The sequence below is a fragment of the Puma concolor genome, chromosome C1 (genome assembly GCF_028749965.1).
Source record: "Puma concolor isolate L17-30 chromosome C1, mPumCon1.1.hap2, whole genome shotgun sequence".
Classification (NCBI taxonomy): domain Eukaryota; kingdom Metazoa; phylum Chordata; class Mammalia; order Carnivora; family Felidae; genus Puma; species Puma concolor.
In genome coordinates this window covers 55812780-55836749 of record NC_141674.1, presented here as the reverse complement: position 1 = coordinate 55836749, position 23970 = coordinate 55812780, and the positions used below count along the sequence as shown (strand labels likewise).

At 38.8% G+C, this 23970-nt stretch overlaps 1 protein-coding gene across 1 annotated transcript in view; it reads right to left on the bottom strand.

Annotated features, from left to right (window-relative positions):
• Positions 1-7714: 7714 nt before the first annotated feature.
• The window catches only part of IL23R (interleukin 23 receptor), a 56431-nt gene continuing 40175 nt past the window's right edge, over positions 7715-23970 (bottom strand). The window contains exons 7-10 of the mRNA XM_025935196.2: positions 20317-20406; positions 17552-17657; positions 16519-16609; positions 7715-12730 (exon numbers count right to left, since the gene is read on the bottom strand). Of these exons, the coding sequence (XP_025790981.2) occupies positions 12077-12730; positions 16519-16609; positions 17552-17657; positions 20317-20406 (941 nt within the window). The 3' untranslated portion in view covers positions 7715-12076. The remainder of the gene's footprint in view (positions 12731-16518; positions 16610-17551; positions 17658-20316; positions 20407-23970) is intronic.

Here is a 23970-nt window from a genome sequence, read left to right as displayed (position 1 = left end):
GAGTGAAGTGACCCATGTTCAGAAGCTAGGTAAGAGATGCAGTATCTCTGTGACTCAGTCTCCTCAGCTGTAAAGTTATTGGGAAGTGAAATAATATATGGGAAGAGCCCGGTATGAATTTGTAGAACTCATTCATAGCAGATGCTTTTTTTTTTTTTTTTTTTTCTTCAATTTGTGCACTGAGATTTAGTTTGTCAAGTTTATGTGTTTAATGGTTATGGCAGCTAATAGCCCTTAAGTCTGTTCACACCAGGAGATGTGGGAGGTGACACTTAAGTCATTTCTCCCCCAGTTTATGACAAAGTTACCTGATTCCCGTGCAAACACAGATAAAGTGCTTTCTCTTTTACATGTTATACCACATAAAACATGGTTCCGTGCAAAAGATTTTTGTTTATGTAGGCACAGAAAAGGAAACTTGCATCGGTTCACTTGAACATTTTGGTTAGCCACACTTTACTCACATTCTGAAACTCAGTCATGTAATTTAAAGCGATTTTCTTCTTCTCAGAGAATGTGCAGTATCTTTATCCAGGCATAATTGTTGAGGTGGAAAGAAGACAATTATAAACATTTATAAAAATAAAAACATTAGAACTTGATTTCAACTTTAGTCTTTCAAATAGAATCTGCAATGAGTTGGTAATGCAGTCAGTAGACCTTCATAGGCTTTTTAAGTCTATGGTATTTTCTTTAAGTTGAATTACATTTATCACCAATTCTTCTGTCTGTGATTGCAAAGAAATTGATTTAGGGAGACACAGTGAGGATGGCTTGAGATTTAACTCCAGGAAAAATTTACTGGAAATAACATTAATTATATCTTTGTGAGGTAGTTTCTATTCAGTATCAGGTAAATTAGTATACAGGATAAAACAAACACCATCATTGCTAATCATTATTGAAAGAAAATGATATAGATTCTAGGAGCAAAATACAAAGCTTTTTTCTTTTTCTTTTTAATTCTAGAGGATCATAATAGGATTCTCAATCATAAATAATGGGAATACAACTCTAAAAAGCTTAAGCAAAAAAAAGACTATGATAAAAGTTTCTCATATACTGTATAAGTCATGAAGGTGATTGAACCTTACTAACAATTTAAACCAGGGAATCATGGGGCACCTGGGTGGCTCAGTTGGTTAGGTGTCTGACTCTTGATTTCAGCTCAGGTCATAATCTCAAGGTTCGTGAGATCAAGCCCTTCTTTGGGCTCTGTGCTGACAGTATGGAGCCTACTTGGGATTCTGTCTCTGCCTTTCTCTCTCCCTCTCTCGCAAAATAAATAAATAGACATTAAAAAAAAAAACAGGGATTCAGATGCATTTAGGTTCTCATTCCATCTCTCCTCTTTGCCCTTTTCTGTTCATTGGTTTATTCTTCTTGTTCTATGTCTGCGGACCATGCTTCTTTTATTCTGGCCACATGGTGGAGAACATGACTGACAACAGCTTCTGAACTTTGCATCTAAAATCCTGTCACTGGAGAGTCTCTGTTTTTCCAAAACTCCTAGGGAGAGCCTTTAATGGGTCCAGCTTAGGTCAGGTGTGCACCTCCATCCCAACTGTTATGACCAGAGACAAGTCCTGGAACAGACCTTTGGCCCACCTTGGATGAGGATACCTCACACCCATCAACTGCAGCCAGCTGAGCAGGATGACACTGAAGGAACACGTGAAGGGGTGTTCCCAGAAAAGGGGAACTTGGGAGACAATATGATCACCATAGAGGCATACTCCATCCATTCTTTGAAAAAATAACTTGTGATTGCCTATTTCATCCATTATGGTTAATTCAGATACAGGTGGCAGGATCACCAATAATAATGATTTAAAAGCATTAGTCTCATCTAAACGTAGAGATAAGTGCTCTAGGATAGCTCCTCAAGATCATCCGGGACATGGCCTTCTTCCATCTTTCTGCTCCACTATCCTCAGCACATGGCTTTCATCTCCAGGAAACCTTATGGTTCTAGATGGTTGCTAGAGCTCTAGCTATCATGTCTGTTTTCCAGTCAGGAAGGAAAAAGAAGGAGGGTGAGGGGAAAAGATTTATCTATTTGTCTGCCTCTCCTTTTAAAAAAACTTCCTGGAAACCCTTCTAACAGCTTCTATTTGTATTTTGTTGAACAGAACCGAGTCACATGGCCACACCTAGTGGCAAAGAGGACTAGAAAATGTGTCTTTTAGTGGGATGCATTGTTGCTTCACCAATAGAGAGGTTCTGTTAGTACGAATGTGAGAATGGATAATGAATAGACTTTTAGAAGTCTCTGCCACGTTTACTATGACACAGAAACTGGTAAATGGGAACAAGATGAATATGATATATAAACAGATAACTATAGCCAGTCCCTAAAGAGGCACAAGATGAGGGGAAGTGTCCAGTGCCAGGTAGAGAGATTAGCCTGACAGAGAAAGGTGTACCTCTTTTGTTTTATGGAACTAAGGAGAGGATGGGTGAAAGCACTTTTGTAGATGCGGTGTAGTGAGGTGCACGTCTATTGTCTCTGAGAAGAAGAGGTGGAGGGAGAATTGCTGCTATATGGTAATGGACAAAGGCAAAAAGTTTCTTTGCACACGGAGGAACAATTAGGTGGATAGTTCTCAACCCTGGAAGTGCATAAAATACCCCTGATGAACCTTTAAAAAAAAGTATCAATGTGGCTGGCAGTGGTGGTCAGGCTTTGGCAGTTTAGGTTTTTTTTTAAGTTCTCCAGATGATTCTAATATTTAGGTAAGTGAGAACACTGGTCCATTTCTAAACAGCTAGTTTGGTGTATGTTGTGAAAGGACCCTGGACTAGGAGTCAGGAGAGTATGAATTGCCCCTGCCCAAATCACCAAGCCAAACCACAGCTTCATTTAGAAGATGAAGGTTTTCTAGATTGAAGCAAAATTAGATGGCATTTGCAACAACAAATAATGAATAAGTACATTCTATGCATTATCTCTACTCGACTATTTCAGGTAGAATTTAGTGATATTTCCTTAAGCCAAAGTTCCTACCAACTAGGAGAATGCCCAGTCTTTCAGAATTTAGCTGTTTTTTTTTTTTTAATTAGTAAGCTATTTAATTAATGTTTTGTTCATTTTCTTCAATACATCACACAATTTATCTGGCCTAGATTACCAGCCAGAGAGCTATCTAATTAGTGTGGTGGCGAGAGATATTTCCTCCTGAAGAAATGAAAGATCTTGTTTGCACACTGAGGTGTTGTTAACTCTGCCCCATGCATCTCTTTGAAATAAAAGTTTTGGTCAAAAGTAAAAAAGGTGGTTGAAAAAACTGTCATGTTGAAATGACCTAAAGAATAAAAGAAAACTGCACAGTCGAAAAGAAAAATGCTTATGTTACCTTGTGTTATTGCCTTCTCATCAATGACACAGTGGCAGTTTAGAGAGAAGCAACAATGATGGTGATAATATAGTAGAATTATGGAAGAGCCTCAGAAAACACATTGAGGTCTGAGAGTTCTTGGATGCCTTCACATCGTTTTGATTTCCTTCTCATGTGAAGCAGATGAAATTAATAGATTGGGCTTTTGTTTATTATTCATTCTTTCTTTTAACAAACATTTGTTGAGCACCTACTATGTGGTAGGCACTGTTCTAAGCATTACAGATTTATGGGGAAAGGGGAGATTCGGTGGATCAGTTCGTTGAGTGTTCCACTCTTGATTTCAGCTCAGGTCATGATCCCAGAGTCATGGGATTGAGCCCCACATCAGGCTCCATGGTAAGCATGGAAGCTGCTTAAGATTTTCTGTCTTTCTGTCTCTGTCTCTCTCTCTCTACCCACCCCACCCCCGCCCTTCTCCCCTGCTCAAACTCATGCTCTCTCTCTAAAACAAACAAACAAACAAACAAACAACACACCACAAGATTTATGGGGAAAGAAAACAGATGAAATTCCTGCCCTCCTGGATCTTACATTGTAGGAAGTGACAGTGAAGAGATTAATGTATGAAATATGTGGCATACTTGATTTTAGATGGTGGTGAGTACTATAATGAAGGAAAAGTAGATGAGGAGAGTAGGAATTATGAGGGAGGAGAGAGGGGTTGCCATTTTAGATGGAGTGACCAGGGAAGGCTTAAAGGTAGTGTGTTAGTAAGCAATGCAATAGCCTTGGGGAAAAGCATTCCAGGAAGAAGGAATAGCAACAGCAAAGGCCCTGAAGTACTTACTAGGTGGTCAGTGGGACAGAGATAAACCAGATAGGGCCTCATAGGTCAGCATAGTGACTTAGACTCCTGTTTGTGGGATGGGAAGCTGTTGGCAGGTTTTGAACAGACGAGTGTTGTTTTAGCAGGAACATCTAGTTACATAAAGTTGTGCTTTCGAAGATGGGCCTTAGGAGACTTTTATAATAACCCAGGCAAGGGATAATGGTGGTTTGAACTAGGGTGATCAAGTTGAGTTGGTAAGAAGTGATTTAATTTCTGGATACATTTTGAAGGTAGGGTGAATAGGATTTCCTGATTAAGTGCACATGAAGTGTGAGAACAAAAACAAAGTCAAGAATAACACCTAGACTTGTGAGCATTGGAAAAATGGCAATGCTATTTACTGAGATGGGGATGTCTGTGAGAACAGAAGACTTGGGAGGTCATCTCTTACGGGAATTACAGGCCATGAGGACATGCAAATGGATGTATCAGGTAGACATTTGAATGAGTCTGGAGTTTCGTGTTTTCATGGAGTTTCATGGAGTCCGTGTTTTCATGACCTGTAGATAGTAATTAAAGCTGCAAGAATTGATGAGATCACGAAAGGAGAAACTAAGGCCTGAGCTGTCCAACATTTATGTGACAGAGACATTAGGGGAAACCAGGAAAGGAGGCTGACAGTGAATGGTCAGAGAAAGAGGTCGTGGGCCTGTGGTGTTCTTGGAGGAAAGAAAGTGCAGGAAGCAGAGAGGGTCAACTCATCAAGTCTTTTTTAGCAAGGTACACCAAGGTCAGTATCTCTGTCCTAGAAAATAGGAGGGGTGACAACACCTAAAACTCCAGTGATTGCCCAAGGTCACACAGTTGGCACGTGATAGATTTGAAATTCAAAAACCCTGATTGTTTGAGCTTAACCCGAGTTCTTTTTTTTTTTTTAGGTTTTTTTTTTAACGTTTATTTATTTTTGAGATAGAGAGAGACAGAGCATGAATGGGGGAGGGTCAGAGAGAGGGAGACACAGAATCCAAAACAGGCTCCAGGCTCTGAGCTGTCAGCACAGAGCCCGACGCAGGGCTGGAACTCACGGACCGCGAGATCATGACCTGAGCCGAAGTCGGCCGCCCAACTGACTGAGCCACCCAGGCGCCCCAACCCGAGTTCTTAAAGGGAAGATAAGAGAGTTCAGTCCACCTATTTGCAACAGCAGTTATATTTGTTGTTCTCTGTGCTTTTTTTGCAATTTTTTTTGCTAAATGAGGATTTCCACTACTTAGTAAAACAAAACAAAACAAAACAAAAAACAAAAACCAGCATGGAAAAAAAACCCGCAAGAGTTTTAAAGAGGGCTTTAAAAAATGAACATTTCATTGAAGTGATGAAGATAGGTTGAATCTATTATATATTGTGTTTCCAAAGCACTTCTTGGTTTGTCTTTTTTTTTTTTTTTTGGATTACAATTGCTTCTGTGCATTGCTGTGGGCTTTAGCAAGCTCCCTCCTGTCCCTCACAGGGTTTTGCATAGGCTGCCTCTATTCAATCAAATGCAATCTCCAAAGTAGCACATTGAATGGAATGTGCAATGAATACTAAAATAGGAAAAATGAACCTGCAAATACATGGCAGCTGGCAGCTTCTTAAAATCCTAATCTCCTCATTTAATGAAATACAAGTGATTTTCAGTTTCGGCAACCAAGACAAAATAAACCTTCTTCATTGAATACCAAAGTAAAATGAGTGCTGAACTTCATTTAAGAAGACGTTTAGGATAAATACCACATCATTCAGTATCCGGTGAATATCAAATTTTGCATGTTTACTAGGAAGTCCTGAACATTGAAACAAAAGCAGAAGCAGGATAGGAATTCAGGGTTGGTGCTGCTTGCTAGGTGGACAAGACTGATCCTGCACTACCTAGCAATGCATGCTTTGCAGCTTCTCTAGTGCTGTTTCCTTACCACCTTGTTACTCCACACACGTACCGACATTCCCCACTCTTTCTCCTCTGGTGTATCTCAAATTCCCATTCTTGCTGCGTCCATTTAGGTGTCTGTATATCTATCCCTCCCCACAAATTCTCATGTGTGTGTAAAGATCTATACAAAAAGATTTGTTACATGAATGGGTTTAATAGTAAAACAAAACAAAACAAAAAACTGGAAACAATATAAATCTCCATTAGCAGAATAGGAAAATATATTAAAACACACTTATTCTATGGAATACTATTCAACTGCTGAAAAGAATAAGATAAAGCTATATATAACACCCCATGAAGATTTCCAACATGTATTACTGAGTGAAAATAGCAAGTCACAGAGCAATACCATATGTTAACCATTTAGGTTAAAAAAAATGGGAAAGAAAAACATTAACTTATTGAGAGTTACTACTTTAGATGAAGGGGTTGGGTCACGGGAAGCAGGGGTGTGAAGAGATACTGTCACTTTTCATTCCATTTACATTGGTATTAGATTTTTTAACGTGTTTTTTCATGAGTTACTGTGTAGCTTAAAAATTAACTTTAAAAATGTCACTGTTGTATTCTTTCTCTCTCACTTGTAATAATGTTCTCAAGCAGGATATGAACAGAAAGAAAACAGTCAGGTTCATTGACTTCCGTATCTCACACTTGGGCTCCAGTGTTTGACTATGATTTCCTTCCTGTCCTCTGACAGAGTCACTAATTTTAGGTATGCCTTTATGGTTAGAAACAGCATTTTATTTTGCTTGAATTTTTAACCAATGATCACAGGAAAGAATTATGTTTCTAATATTTGTGTAGTATAGTTTTTTTTTTCTTTTCATGAAGCTAGGCTAGAATCCTTTTATCACCCCAAACAAAAATAGACCACTTAAGAATAAGTTCTTAATTTGTTGCTAAATGCTACTTATGAGAATTTGATAATAAGTTGTTTTCCTGCACATAAGCATAAGGGAAATGTGTCTTTACAAAATTGATGGAAATTCTGGATATAATGTAGAGAATTTATCCTAAATTAAGTTGAAAAGTAAAATTAGCAAAATGCCTAAGGAGTTTTAACATGAAACATTAATTGGGATTTAGTGGTGCTAATTTTAGCAGTGGGAAAGAGACATAATAACATTCTATCAAACCTTTGTTGGAGTTTCTTGTAATATTGCCTTATCTGTAGCTTCTAAGAACGTGGTACACAATCAGAATCCAATTATTTTATATTGGTTTCATGCTTTTACCCAAGAGAAATTCATAAATTGTTTTTAATCACTTCTTTTATTTTAAATCAATAGTGTCTACCAAGTGGATAACATTACGCAGTAAAACATCACCTCCTGTCGTTGGTGCAATTACTTTGTAAAGAGGTAAACCACAACACAATTTGACAATCTTTGGGTTTATAAAATCTCATTATGTCACAACACAATATTTTATTCTTAGTGATCACAAAAAAAGCATACACTTGAACAAAACCCAAACATTTATGATGAAGTAATTGGAGAGAACCAAGTTAATATTACATATGGTACTGCCTCTATTAGAATCTCTGAGAGAGCTCCTTTTTACTGCAGCTGTTGAGGAAGTAGGGAGGTTTGAGGGAGTTCTGGTTCCCTTCACCAGGGTTGGCAGTCATGTGGCCGGAGTTGGAGGGTTTGGCACAATCCCAAGATACAAGCTTCTCAAGGAGGGCCAGGACCCGGTCGCCAGGTCTGGAAGAGACAATGTCGCCTCAGATTTTCATCCCACATGCATAGGCTGCTGCAGAGGAGATTCAGGGGCAGGGGGTGCAGGAATGATCTTCATCTTCTGTTTTAGGAGATTTGCTTTCACCTATTTTATATTTTGGGCTTCTGCAACAGATTTCATCTGGAGAAAGGGGATCAGTTGCTAAAGTGTATTTTTGAAAACCTCTGCTCTATGCCAAAGTCATGTGCTGTCTCTGTGTCAAAGGGAGGATGGCTTGAAATATAAGAAAAGAAAAAAAGGTGGGAAAACCCTCTGATGGAACCAGGAGGGCAAACAGCAACCCACACTATATGAGAACCACATGCTAAAACTCATAAACCTTTTTATATCATCAATTTTATATCTAACTCTGGTAAAGACAAATTCCTAATTTAAAAAAAAAATGATAAAACACACATACACACATAAACCAAGAAAACACCCCCAAACTATACTTCATCTGTAACCCCCCCCCCCTTTATTGTTTCTGTATAAGAAAAGGGAGGTAGGTAGGACACCTGGGTGGTTCAATCAGTTAAGTGTCCAGTTTCACCTCGGGTCATGCTCTTACAGCTCGTGGATTTGAGCCCCGAGTTGGGCTCTGTGCTGACAGCTCGGAGCCTGGAGCCTGCTTTAGATTCAGTGTCTCCCTCTCTCTCTCTGCCTCTCCCCTGGTCATTCTCTGTCTGTCTCTCTGTCTCTCTCTCAAATATAAATAAATATCAAAAGAAATAGAAAAGAAAAGGGAGGTAGGGTGTGAGGAGGATATGAGAACAGGGGAAACTGGATGTCCCTTAATCAGATTTAGTTTTGTCTGGAACTGGTGTTCCATCTTGCTTCAGCATCACTGAGGATTAATCTGCTTTATTTTGTATTTCTCTCCCCTTCTTCCCTTCCAATGGTATCTTGAGGGACTTTTTCTGCCTGTTTCTCTCTTCTTCCTCCTCCTTAACCCATACTAATAAGCATGGCATCTCCATTTAGGAAGCAACAACTTAACATTGTAGACTCAGAGAAAGAAAGTTGATAATAAGCCCAAGGGCTAGATGGAAAGATAAAAAGGTACACTTGCCCCCCAAAATCTACAGAAGATTCTGGCTAAGAAAGGGGAGGTGGTGGGGCTTTGGGTTAGGGGCAACTTGTACAAGAGACCAAGACTCCAGCCCTACTGTCATCCTCTTCCCCCAAAATGTAAGATCCTCAAAGGGCATATATTGTCTGGTTTTTTTCCCCCTAGAATATAAGTCCCAAGGATGCAGGGACTTGGCTTGTTTTGTTAACGTCTGTATTGGTCAAAGTGCCCTGCACATTGTAGGGGCATTCGATACTTTAGTAAATACTTGTTGAATAAAAGCACCATTGGAAGAAAACCCTTGCTCACTTACCAAGGTTGCATTATGATAAAACCATTAAAATTTTCCTTGAGTTGGGGCAGTGGCAGACACATTGCCTCCATCATAGGTATAGCCTCAGTTTTTAGTCTATTGGGACCAACAATGACTAAAGGCAAAGATGGAACTAGAAGTATCTTCAGGCAAAGATGGAACTAGAAGTATCTTCTCTGTGCTGAATAGTGATGTGGGTGTGGAAAAGACACCCTGGAAAGAGAAAACAGGCTCCTTCACACTCCAGGGGACAAGAAGTTCTAAAGGAGACACTGAAATGGAAGCATACACAGATCAAATAATGCTGCAATCCTTTCAGCTTGACAAAAGCTTTTTTGATGTGAGACCAATTACAATTATACTGAAATACACTATGAAAATACTCATCATATGTTAACAGATGTCTTTATCATATTGATAAACATCAGGGATTTGTCTCAGTCTTTTGTTATCTCTATCCCAAATACTACCTGCCTTTTTTCTTCATTATATTCTCCCTTCAAAGAAGAATAAAGGAAAGGCATATGGTCAGTTACAAGTCAAGAAATTTAATATTAGCATTTCATTAGTGGTTTAAAACATGCTCCTTTCAGAATATGTAAAGTACAACAAATATATACATATTTTAGGATAAACAGAAAATAAATTCGTAGCAAGGGATAGGTTTTTTACAGTGTGAATAGTAATGTTCCATTTTGGAGCAAAATGGCTTTAATAAATGATACTGAATAAAATAAGCAAGATTGTCAATGCAAAAAAAGAAGTGAATTGTGACAAATTGCTTATATGCTGGATATTAAATAGTTTTCATAGATAGAATGGCCATATGATTTATCATCCAAATGGGATGCTTCTAAGAGTGAAAGGGTACACTGGTCATAATTAGCACTGGGGCAACAGACCATGAATCAGAATAAACCAGGGTATGTGGTCATCTTCCTCATGGGGGCGCATAACCACAATAAAACTGCTTTTAGGTTTGTTTGTTTTTTTATTTTGAAAAGAAAAAAAGCTAAAAGAAAATGAAATAGGTTGTCCATGTGCTAAACACACAGTAGGTCCTTTTTTGATTAACTGCTCAAATTTGTTGTAATAAACTAATCTGAATAATAAAATATTACTGTTGAAACTGATTAGAAAAGAGAAATTCAGTGGGTAATCTACCCTATTTTCAAAGTATTCTGCTCATTAGAAAATTTTTTCCCTGGATCATAAAAATTAATCAGAATAGAGAAGTCTGCTGAGTACCATCTCTCAGCTGAAAACACACATCTCATATTTTAAGATCACCTATCTTTCAGTATTGACCTGGTTGTCAGATAAAGGTCATCTCTAGTCCCATACCTTATTGAGTGTAGCCATCAGAAGCACTGTATTGAGAGGATTCTGAGGTCACCTTAGGGCTTAGCAGAAAGGTGTGTGGTGCTCAGTTAGGATGTCTGCAGGAGATACGGATATGGGACAATGGCATGTTTGGCAAATATTGCCATCCCAGATTTGGTCAAATATCTGTTTTAACAATATTTTTCTGACATATATCTAATTATGTGGGGAACAAAGGCAAAAGAAAATAGTTAAATTTTCTTATAACACAGCCCATTGACAAGTCCTTGAGATAGGCAGAGTGACCTTCCTCTAGGAACTCAACAGCCTAGATGTTAATATTTTGCTAAGGGCAAAAGGCAATCTTAGCTTAACGTTATCCCGACTTCCAGGATCCTATGAGTTTACTTCAAACATACAGAAATTCCTTTGGAAACTTCCTTTATCTCCACCCCCCCAGATATACATTAGCAGTCATCCTCCAGGCATATGGCCCACTAATATATATCTGAAGGGTCTCATGACCGAGATTTTACTAGACAGTAATAAATGACATTTTCCCAACAAGAGCTAGCTCCCTCAAGGTCTGGAAACCTTGCTTCCAAAATTCCTTAGAGACTTACCCTATCCCTATTCCCCTCCCAACTTGAAGGTATACAATCAGTCACCCGTCACAACTGCAGTGCAGCTCTTTCTGCCCACAGGTCCTGTCCCTGTGCTTTAATAAAACCACCTTTTTGCACCAAAGATGTCTCAGAATTCTTTCTTGACCGTTTGCTCTGAATCCCCAAATTTCAACATCATCTAATGCATAGTTGATCAGAAAAGAAATAATTACACCTTGCTGATATTACATCTGCTACTTCAGTTGTATCAGAGTGTAATTAATATACCAACTACACCACAGGACAATAATGCATCACTCTTAACTTGAATGAAGACAGCAGTTTCATGATGTCCTCACTTCATTGTTTTATAACCTGATTAGTCCAAAATCAAAATAAGGAAAGATCAAATCCCTACTACCTGAATGGAAAGTAGTAGAAACAATACAACAAACATGCTAATTAATTTCTTCTCTGTTTCTATTCTTGTTTCTATCTTGTTGTTGGGGACTATGTTTTTATCTACTCAAGAAAATTTTAAGCCATAAAATGAAAATTAAACTTTCTTCTCCCTTGCAAACAAACATTAACATCTCAATTTTTAAGAAGTATTTTCAACATTTATTTCACTGCCAGATATCTTCTATTATTTAACCTTCTTGTAATGGAGAGATCCGTTCTGTGCCTTGCAATGAGGAAAATAAAAAGGATTTAGTTGATACTTTTTGAAGGTGTACCTAATATTGGTGCTTCTTTTGTGAGTATGAAGTATGTTCCATCTTTGGATCTTAATTCTCTAATTTTGAAAAATAGGGCAGAATTAAATTTATATTGAGGAGATCCAACTTTAGATTGCAAGACAGCTTCCCCATATTAGCTTTGACTATGCAGCTCTACTTTTCCAAGAGTGAAATGGTATTGAAGTGGTTTTCCAAAATATTTTGTGGAAAATAAGAATTAATGGATGGCAACTCCTCATTCATGATCCCCAAACAGGAGATGAATTCATCAGGCAACAGAGTCTGTTCTGGAATAGTTTCATTAGGTGAAACATTTTCCAAAAGCATGGTAGTTTCTCCCTCTACTGAGTTTTGCATGTCCAGAGGACTGCATTCTCCTTGATTCAGAATGAGGCTTAAGTCTTCAAGAAAGAGTGTGTTGCTTAGTGAATTCATACTTGAGACAGGGAAAGCAAAATTAGGATATTTCTTAAACATGGCATTTTTCCCCAGGTCTACAGAATCAGCTGGTGGTTTGAAAGTTGAGGAAGCTGTTTCATCATTTTTGCTGAGATGGTTTGCCCCAGTGAGAAAAGTTGAAATCTGGGGTTTATACCCAGGGCTGAGGCCAGGAATATATACAACTGTAGTGTTGGTGAGTAGTGACTTTTGCAGGCCGTCTCTGGTCTCCAGGGATTCTGTATTCTTTTCCATCTTATAGTCTGTTGGTTTGTGTTCTTCTGGGAGAAAGATTTCTATCTCTGTAACCACTGGATCAACATATAGGACCTGTTCGCTGGAATTATTATCTGTAAATTCACTTTTTTCCTAGGAAGAAAGATTTTTTTGTTTAATTTTACAAAAGACGTTTAAAGGGGCTAACTGGGTAATTAAATAAGAACTGGAATTCTCCTTTCCCTTGGCTTTGCTTTTCCCCTCCCTCTTCTGATATTGTTTCTCTTCCCATACAATTTCCTCCTTTTGTTATCCTCCTCAATTCCAGATCTTTATTAAATTCTCCCATGAGGAGACTGAAGGAAAGGAATAATAGAGATAATTGCTGTTTTAAGCACATGTCTTGTCTTAAAATTTTTAAAGAGAATGATGTGTCTTGCATATTATTTCAGTGCCTTTTATTTTTTTTATTTTTCTTTTTTTTTAAATTTTTTTTTTCAACGTTTATTTATTTTTGGGACAGAGAGAGACAGAGCATGAACGGGGGAGGGGCAGAGAGAGAGGGAGACACAGAATCGGAAACAGGCTCCAGGCTCCGAGCCATCAGCCCAGAGCCCGACGCGGGGCTCGAACTCACGGACCGCGAGATCGTGACCTGGCTGAAGTCGGACGCTTAACCGACTGCGCCACCCAGGCGCCCCTTCAGTGCCTTTTAAACTTTGGAAGTTTAATGTGTTGGAATATTTCTTAATATCATGGAGCCTTACTACAAGAAAATATCTCATTGCTTAAATAAAAGAAAGGAAGGTAGAAGAATCCTGTTTTGTTTCTGATTTTTGAATAAAGTAGTAATAAATATTTTGTGCTGGGGTTATAAAGGGGTATAATTGTATAAAGCTATACAATTCAGACATGAACAGGTGGATCAGTGAAGAAGGAAGATATAAAAGCCTGATGACTCTTCTGGGTAAGAAAATGACTTGAGGCCTTGCAGCTGATGGCTGACTTCCCAAGGCAAATAACTCCCATGCAAAAAATATAGCCAGTTATAAAATTATAAAATTATAGCCAGTTGCTATGGACTGAAATGTTTGTGTCCCTCCAAAATTCATATGTTGAAGCCCTAATCTCCAGTGTGATGATATTAAGAGGTGAGACCTTTGGCAGGTAATTAGGTCATGAGGGTGGAACTCTCGTGAATATAATTAGTGCCCTTATAAGAAGATACATGAGACTGTGATCTCTCCTTCTGCCATGAGAGGATACAGCAAGATGCTGGCCATCTGTAAGGGAGCTCTCACCAGGAACTCAACCTGCTAGTATCCTAATCTTGGACTTAACCAGCCTCCAGGACTGCAAGAAATAAATGTCTGTTGTTTAAGCCACCCAGTCTATGTTATTCTGTTATAGTAGTCTGAGCTGACCAAAATACCACCTTTTAGTCTTTCGGCAGAAAACAAAACTTCATCTGAAGGTTTGCTTCTAATACCAGGAGCCCAGAATGGGCAGGAAGTTTGGCAAAAAGGAAGACCTTGAACAAAGCAGCATGAAGTGTCATTCAAATTTTCTTCAGGCTCAACCTCCTTAGGGAGCTTACCAGGTTTGGGTTGGAAAGGGCAAATATGTAGTCAAAAGTCAGATGAAGTCAAAGAAACTAGACATGCTATAAGAAATGAAGAATACAAGGTAGCTGTGTTCCAAAGAAGGAGGCATTTTCTGCACTTCAGGCTAGCAACTGAGTGAAATGGGTGGGAGTCAGACCACAGTGAAGGACACAGAGGAGCAACAGTGTGGAAGACCATTCCAGAGTGAGGACGATAAAGGAAGAAGAGGATCTGACCACAACAAGGTCAAGGACAGTTCTCTGAGTCACAGAAAATCCCTAATTCCCTAGGATAATAATTAGTGGGGGAACAAGATAGAACTACCAGGTGGAAAGAATATTAAGATTATAGTATTTATTGTCTGTAGTTTGGTGGATATATGCTTGTCCTTCAGTGACTTGTACTATGTACCTCATTATATGTGTGGGTTTAGTTGTTCTAAATCACCCCTTCACTATTAGTAGGTAACACTATAGCCTTCAAACTCAGCCACATGCAAACCCTTTCTCTCCTTCAAGTATACAGACACAGGAATCCCTCCTTCAGCCCAAAGTGAACCTTTTCACCTCATCCCTTTAGAACATCCCCTCCCCTCTTCTTTATAGTCTTGTTGGATCAATATTCCCTCTTTCTCTGTAGTAGTCCCTCTTAAGCCTAACTAATTTAGTATAAACACACTTCTGACTCATGTCCCTCTGAGGCTACTGTTGTTCATTCATTGTACGAGATGTGAGAGCTGACCATATGTCAGCATAGCCCCTTTCTCTACTTCCCTTTAGAAGAATGTCTTCATCTCAGCCTCCACTTCCTCACTTACTAATCACTTCTCAACTCACCAGTGACCTCCCTCTTGTCAAATTCCATGGACTCATTTCACTTTTTGTTATATATCCTCTAAAAAGTAGTCAGACCCATGGTTCCTTGCTTCTTGACACTTTGCTCACACCACATGATGCTCATTCTCTGACCCTCCTCCTCTGCCTCTCTCCTAGGACCTTGTCTATTCCAGTGGAAAAGCTCTTAGTGATTCCTCATTGTCTTTAGCAGTAGTTTTCAATCCCTAACAGTGTTCTCAACCTCAGATGCATAGTGGAATCACTGTGGAAGCTTTCGACAATACTGATGCCTGGGTCTCCCCATGCCCTCCCTCCCCAAGAGATCTTGGAATGTGGCCCAGACATCAGGATTCCAATATGCCACCAAGGCTGAGAACTACTATCTTAAGGACATCTCTGGGGTTGGGTAAGGAGTTGATTAATGGGCTCATCAGAGCTCCAAACAAAGCCACTTTTATTTGTTTTATAAATTCTTGTTTTCCTCACATCTTTTGAACAAAAGGTTTCTAAGCTAAAATTAAATTTTTTAAACAAGTTTGAGCATCCTTGTCAACAGAATGAAGTCTGAGTTCTATGATCTGATCCTACTCACCATTCCTGCAGTATACCACCCACTCCTCACATCAAGCCTTTCAATAAAGCAACACTTCATTGAAACATGTGTTTCTCACCTCTGTGCTTTTGCTCATGCTGCCCTCTCTATTTTGAATGTTTTTTGTTTCTCCTAAGTGACTCCTTCTCATCTTTCGTATGCTTCCTCTATACCCCCATCATGTTTCGTTTCATTTCTGTCATTGTACTTATATCACTGCAAGGCCGTGCTTGGATGATGTGTCTGTCCCATTTACTGGGTTTGGAGCCCCTTAATGATGAAACCGGGATGCCAAAAAATAGAAGGAGCACATATAGCAGAACCTTTCCCCTTCTCCAGAATCAGCAGCTCCTCCATAATTAGCATAGTCCCCTATTACCTCAGGGTCTTCCCAGCACACCCTTCTATTCTTTTTGAGATGGAAACTTGGCCTTGCCCCTGGGAGACCATCATATTTATTTTCCTCTCACATTTATTTTCTCAAATCCATTGAGCTTCAGCAGTAAAGCAGATCTCACCTGCTTCTCCAGGCTCATGTAAAACAGAAGCCCCTTTGTGTCTTTAAGCCTCATTTTGTTGAGTTTTTCTGCACTCCTCCTGTCACTGAAGTCAGCCATCAGCTTTTGGCCATCACGTGACTGACACTTGGCCCACAGGCTTCCTCTTTACTTTTCTCTTTTGAATAGCATTGTTTCTTTCTTCCTTCTCTCTTTCCTTCCCTTAACTTTATTCCCTTATCTCTCTTAAGTATAATTTGAAATATGTATAATTCTGTTTTGACATGTGTTTATACAATTATGCTAAAATGTACACACATTTATTTATTTGAACAGAAATTCTACTCTAATTGATGGATTACTCTTTTGGTCTTAGCCGCCACTTAGTTTTTATTTGATGGTGTTTGGTTACCTGTAGCATTTTTACGATACTACTGTTTTCTATATTAGGAATATCTTCATGAAGCCACTTTGGTATTAGCAATAAGATTCTTCTTTTAATTCTAGGAAACAAATATCACACATTAGAAGAAGCATTTTACTTTAGGATTGATTCAGGCAATCACATAGGAGATGAGGAAATCAACTGGAATGGGAGGGGAATGCATAATAAAGATTAAACTTCCTGATGCAGATTTCCATCTCTTACTTTAGAAAGTTAAGTGGGAAGTTGCTTCAATGTCTTTTCAGATTTTCCTCCTCTCTCTATTGCTCTGCTTTTCTCTAATGAGGCAGAACATTTTGAAACACTCACACTAGATTCAAGGTAAGTGGGAGAGCCACCCTGAAGTAAAACTGTACGCACGTTAAATATGGCAAAGCAGGGGTGCCTAGGTGGCTCAGCCAGTTGAGTGTCTGACTCTTGGTTAAGTCTCAGGTCATGGTCTCACGGTGTCTGGGATTGAACCCTGTGTTGGGCTGTGCACTGGCAGGGCAGGGCCTGCTGGGGACTCTCTCTCCCTCTCTCTCTTCTCCTCCCCCACTCATGCTCTCCCTCTCTCTCTCTCCCTCTCCCTCTCTCTCTTTCTCTCAAAATAAACATTTGAAAAAAAAAAAAGGAAGAAAGAAAAAAAGAATCCAGGCACTGTAGATAAACTTGAGGGCACTGTGAGCAGGCTGTGTAGTGAAGGAGAAAACATGACTTGTGATATCAGCCAGTTCTGGGCTCCTGGGTTAGTGCTCAGTGACCTTGGGCTGACCACGTAACCTCTGGAAGCCTAAAGGAAATGATCTGTAAAATAGACCTTCGGGTTTCCAGCAGGGTCATTGTGAGGATTAAATCAATGACATGTGTAAAGAGTTTGGCATGGGTCGGTAATCATTAAACACTGCTCATTTTATTTTTGTCTTTCTCTGATTAAAAATGTTGATGGGTTTTCCTAGTAAATAACTTAATTGACTAGGTTTGGTATAAATTAGAAAACAGAAATTCTACGAAAACATACCCAGTTCGGAGAGATCTGTTAAATATCCCAATCAAAGAAAGAATCGACAATATGACAGCAAAGAAGATCATTCCCAATAAAAATCCAATGTCTTGTTGCCTGTTGTCTGAAAGGAGAGAAAAATAATTTTAGCTAAGCATTAGTGTCCATGGGATGTCTGAATCATTGTTCTCTCTGTGCCAAGCAAAAGTCATTGATCTCAAAGGACAAAAAGGAAGGGGAGAACAAAATTAACCTTTCCCTTAGGCTGTGTGTACAGTGACAGCCCTTCCAAACTGCACAATATCTTTTATTTGAGAAAATTGGGCTGCATGTATCTGGTACCAATGGGTTTCTAGAAGTGCATCTCTGGCAATTGTGGTCAGCATTAGATATTTTTCTGAGCTTGTGCATGCATATTTTATATAAAAGGGTTTAATGATGAATCTCATTTGTTTTGTCTGACACAAGTAAGAATTCCCAGTTGCTGGTAACAGAGTCTAAAGGTAGCCACAATCACAGCTGAGGTTTTTTGGGTTTTCTTTTTAAAATTTTGAGCAAGAAAGAAGTTAATGTGCAACTTGTCACCATTCTTCAAAATTTATTGTTCATGAGTTTTTTTCTGCTGAGAAACAGAAACAACCTAAAACAATATATAAGAAATGCAAATTGATATATATCTTGCACTCATATTTTATTTTAAAAGCAATGCTTTCCTTACATTTTGAAGCTTAATTAATCACCCAAAATCCTTAAATAATTAATATGATATATTCAACACATGTTACCTACTAGGCTCATCACATTTTCTCCCTAGTACATGAAAAAAAAAATCCTATTTTCAATTTTCAAATACAGACTATAATTGAGACTTGTCTGCCACAGTGGAGTTTGTTCTGAGTGATGATGGGTTTTTGGCCTCCTTTCCACTCTCCTTCCCCACTTCCTCACTCCATTTGGCAAATATTTATCAGATACTTACCATGTGGCAGACACTTCACTGGCCCTGCCCTCGTTATTTTCCAGCTGCACCTGCCATACGCTTAGGGGTCTCCAGGCTGTCTGGCCCCTGTCCTTAAACCAACTGGTGTTCAGGGGTTGGGCCAGTGTAGTTTAGCTTGCTCCAGAGCTAGGGGGATATGGTATTAATGTTTTCCTAGGACTAGAATTCTATTGCTGAAGATTTCACACAACTAATGGGAGGTAGTGGGTGCCACATACCGTTGGGGGTTAGTGCCTGGGAAAGACTAGAGAATCCCCTAATAACATGGGGCCAGGCAGCCAGGCATAGGGGTCTAAGGATAGAGCAGAGTGATCAAGAGACAACTGGAGATACCTGGGTTCAAATTGGACTCTGCCCTTACCAGCCCTGTAACCTCAGGGCATAATTATGAGCCTGCTGAAACTCAAATTTCTTCTTCTGGAAAATAGAGACTATAACACCTATCTTAATAGGGCCGCCATGAGCTCCTGACCTCCCCAGTTCCCACAGAACTATCAAGGGGCAGGCCTGGGGAGGCATCTGTAATTAAGGATATGTACTGAGCCAAAACACTTGGCTCATTGATTTGCATGTTTAAATTCAGAGTGGCCTCACCTTGCTTCATGTTTCTTTATAAGACTTAACTGCCACCTGACTCTTTTCTTGTTGTTGTTTTCCTCTTTGTTTTTCTCCTCAACTGTCTAAAATGGAAGCTCCATGAAGACAGGGGCTTTGTTCATTTTTTTTCACTGCTGATTTCCCATCCAGTACAGTGCCTGGCACACAGTAGTTACTTAATGAATATTTGTGAAACAAATGAATGGAAGTCCAAAGACTGTCAATGTAACCTGCAAAAATTCTGGTACTATACCTGCCAGATTTCTTTTTTTTTTAATTTTTAAAAAATATTTATTTATTTGTTGAGAGACAGAGTGAGCAGGGGAGGGGCAGAGAGGGAGGGAGACACGGAGTCCAAAGCAGGCTCCAGGCTCTGAGCTGTCAGCACAGAGTCCGACACGGGGCTCAAACCCACCAACCGTGAGATCATGACCTGAGCCAAAGTCAGATGCTCAACTGACTGAGCCACCCAGGTGCCCTTATTCCTGCCAGATTTCTATGCAGGGAGATAAGTGGTCTACCAGTGGTCAGTGGTGAAATAGTTATGCCTAAAGTTTTTAAATTTGAAATTTCCATTTAGAGTTATATTTGTCCATTACACATACCTGATGGCATAATTTTTTAATGCCTACAACATTTAGGTAAGCTCATCAATGGAAAATATTGAATCACACTAACAAAACAGGAGCTAGTTTGTACAAAAGAAAGAGTACAGGCTTCAGGATTTGAAAAACAGGATTTGAATTTTGATCTGTCACTTATTGTGAACCTGGACAAGTTCCTCAGCCTCTCTGAGTTCCAGTTTTCCCATCTATAAAATAGATACATAACACTTACCTTACCTGGTTGTTTTGAAAACTGAACAAATGTATACAACCAACTACCACATGGTAGACACTCAAATTACGTTGTTGTTGTTGTTTTTTTTTAGGAGTTTTGGGGTCTTGAGCCCTAGCACCTATTGAAATGAAAATGTATCCAAACCATAGCAGAAGCTGGCAAAGTCCACCTAAACCGTTGCTTAAATTCAGTTTTACGTGGATCTTTATTAATAATTTCCATACAGAAAGCTCATGTGATGTCTTATTCTCAAGAAATTTATGCCTGGCACATGATTTTTCAGTTGAAGGGTTCAAATGAATGATTGGTAAAGACTACTCAAAAAACCTAAGTAGTATTTTCTTACCAGCAGTAACGTGTCCTTTAAAGATGGAAGTAATTAGAAGCCCAGAATTCTGAGTATCATGTTGGAATGATTTCAGTGTGACCTGGGGGACTTAAACAAAAAGAAAACAGAGTGAACTTCTTACATTTGCATTCAGGTTATTCAGTTTCTGAATTACCCATTTTCACTTGTTTGGAGATGATTAAAGTAAACTTTAATAGGCTTGTAAGTGGAATAAAAACAAAGGCTTTTCAGTATGTGTGTCTTTTTCCCTCCTTTTAATTTAATTGGTCAAATCCTAAACACTGAAAGGACAATGAAAACTAACTTTAGTTTATAAAACCTTGAGGTATATCCTCTAATTTCATGAGGCTTCTAGGCAAAAAATACCAAGGAGCTTTATTTAATTCACTGACAAAAAAAACACAAAACACAATAACTGGTCTCTCCTTGATTCCTTCCAAAGATGATGCAATAAATTTTAAGTTTCCTTAAGAGCCTCCAAGATGTGTCACTTTTGCCTTTGCACAATCTTTGAGATGCTGTTGGTGAACACTATCTTGGCTCCATATAAGAAGCTCATTTTTGATTAGCAGACACTTTGAGGTTATAACACAGGGGTGGAATGCTATTAATGACTTCCCTCTGCTCCTTTCCCACTGGCAAAGATCCTGGCCAGCTCTGTCTAGTCATAAAGACTGTCAGGTCACGGCTAATGAGAGCTTCTGACCAGGGTGTGGTGAACAGCCTTGGCAGCTAACCTGCTTTCAGTCTGGACTCAAAGGAGTCCTGGAGCTTTCTTACCCGGCTCCTTTCTCCTGACAATTAAAAGCTGCCAGAGGTGACTTCAAGGACACTATTCTGCTAACTGACAGAAGACATTCCTGAAAATGGTTCTAAGCCCTGGATTCCCAAGGGTGCCTCAAGCCCTATGTATTCAATTATTCTGATTTCAGTGTTCAAATTCTTCCTTTTGAGGAATTACTTGTGGGGCCTGGGAGAAATCACAACTTGAGGCAGGCTTAACTGCCACTGTGATATCACAGGCTTGTATAACAAGCTATGTGGCCCAGACAACTCTCTTTGAGAAAAAATATCATGGAGTTTCAATAAAAAGGTTCCTATGGTCTTTGGAAATTTTTGAAAAAGGTCAATCTGGGTGCAGGTACAGGCTCAGTAGTTTTCTAAGAACAATGGGTAGTGAATTCTAGAAGGTGAAAACATCAGAAGAGCCAAAAGTACTTTTCTGTGTTTTTATTCTGTCTTCTCTATAGCAAGAGGAAAATGTTGCAACAGTGAATTGTAACAAATCAGAAATTCTTTCTGGTTTCTCAGTGCTTCACTAAATCTCTTTTGTTCCCAAGTATGTGGTTCCATCAGACTCCGAGGGAAAAAGGTTATGCCCCAGTGGTCACCAGCCAGGTTTATTTATCAAAATTAGTATTTTGTAGGCTATGTTCATTCCCAGGGAGCCCAGGCAGGACTCTGCATCTACATTATTTTGAAATTTTAAGACTAAAAATATTACTTTAAAGTGTAACACAGTTTTCAATTTGGCAAGATCACGGGTTTGTAGCATATGTTGCTAGATTATTTTTGTTTTCACTTACATTATTTTAAAAGTAGCATTTTTATTTAAAAGTAATATGTGGTGCTGTTGGCTTTTAATGCAGGTTAATTTAATTCTGCTGTATAAACTACAGGTAGTTATTTAGCAATGAAACTTCAGTTATTAATTTGTACCACATAAAAATAATGTTTATATCTAACTAGGGCTTTATTAGCCCTAATAGAATAAACACAATCATCCTTTAGGGCCTTTTTGTTATCAGAGTTGCGAATCAACCAGATGCACTCATTTAAATTAGATTAAAGTCATTTAAAATGACATTTAAAATAATTATCAGAGGGTAATTTCACAAGGAATCAAATATCTGAAGTGAGACGATTTATAAATAAGATTGTCAGAGAAGAAAGCAAGCCAATGACAAAATGTTTAAGCACAGGACTGAAATGAAGCCATCCATACTAGACTATATTCTTCATGGTATACTGACACCAAGTGGCTGGGTCATTTCTTTTTAAATTGTGCTTAATATTAATCAGTATGAGAGCAGTAACCTTAATAGAGAAAAAAAAAAAATTAAGAGGAAGAATAAAAGAGAGAGAAAAATAACCATCCCTAATCCTATCCCCTTGATCCTTTTGCCAGTAGTATTTCAAGTATTTCAAATAATTTCCAGGCATTTAACACAGAAAAGGGTTCACAAACACAGAATGATGTACACACACACAGAACCTTTATAACTGAAAAACATTGTTTCTATCAGCTCTAATCATCAGCGTATTACCAAATGTGCTAGAAAAATCTCATGATATTTTCATTATTTAATATCTGTGGTGCTAGGTCCATAATGAGACAATTCTGTCTCTGCTTGTTTTTCTCACCACACATACCTGGGTATACTCAGAAACTCACTTTATCTCTAATTTGGTAAGGGTTTTTATATAGCTTATACACACTGGTATTGGACTTTAGAATTAGTCTTGCTGAAGACAGTGTGTTTAAATGAAAATTGGAGTTTAGAGTAGTTTTAAGCAAAAAAATGTAGTTTCCTATTCTTGGAAAAGAACTTGAAGCACATAACTACATTCTGTGGCCCATCAGATGCTAGACTATTTGCATCAAATCTCAAAAGTTCTGGGTTTTAGTAATAATGTATTTTATCTGTTTCTGAGGGATGATATGAAATCTGACTCCTCAGTCTTTTCCCTCTATGTCTGCCTAGTGTGTTTTATTATTCTTTTAAAGTGACCACTCATTGAGTACTGATTATGCTCAAGGTAATGTACTAGACTTTACATGTTTTCTGTCATTTAATCCTTACAACAACCAAATCAGTTAGAAAATACTGTTGTCCTCGTTTCATGGATGAGGACACAGAGGTGTAGTAAAAAGGATAGATGACTTGCCCAAAGTCACCTAGATAGAGGTCAAAGAGTGAAAATTCCCATCCAGTCCTGACATGTGGTCTGTGCTGGTCACTGGCTCCGTTAATTAAGAACCTCACTTCTGCAGCAGGATGGCTCTGGGTGGGGCAGGTGAGTTGGTCCTGCAAACAGCTGCTCCTATGCTGAGACCTAGCCACTGCTCCTCCAGGGGCTGGCCACAGTGTATGAGAACTGCCTGGCCTTGTAGGACTCCATCCCATACCACAATGGGCTGTGGTTGGGCTGACCCACTTAGCACTGACCCTAGAATCTTCCATCCTATGGTAACTTCCATCTGAAAGCCAGCTATTTTCTTTGATTATACAAGCAAGGCATGCTAATTGTAGGGTGCTTGAAAAGTATAAAAGAGTATGGAGAAGAAAGTGCAATTTTATATTTGTTCACAAACTAGAAGCAATCACTTTTTTAATATATTTGTTAACAGTCTTTTGTGTATATCTGTACCCTAGTGGAGATCATTCTCTTTATGATCTAAATATCGTGTCTTGTTTTTTCTTTTCTTTCAATATTGTGTCATGAACATTTCATCATTTTATTAAAAACTGTTCAAAACTGTCATAGCAATTTAATATTTCATCATGTTTGTACGGTATTCAATCGTCCCCCTATTGAGAAACTGTATAGCTTGGTGGTTTCAAACACCGTCTTTGGATTCAGACAAAA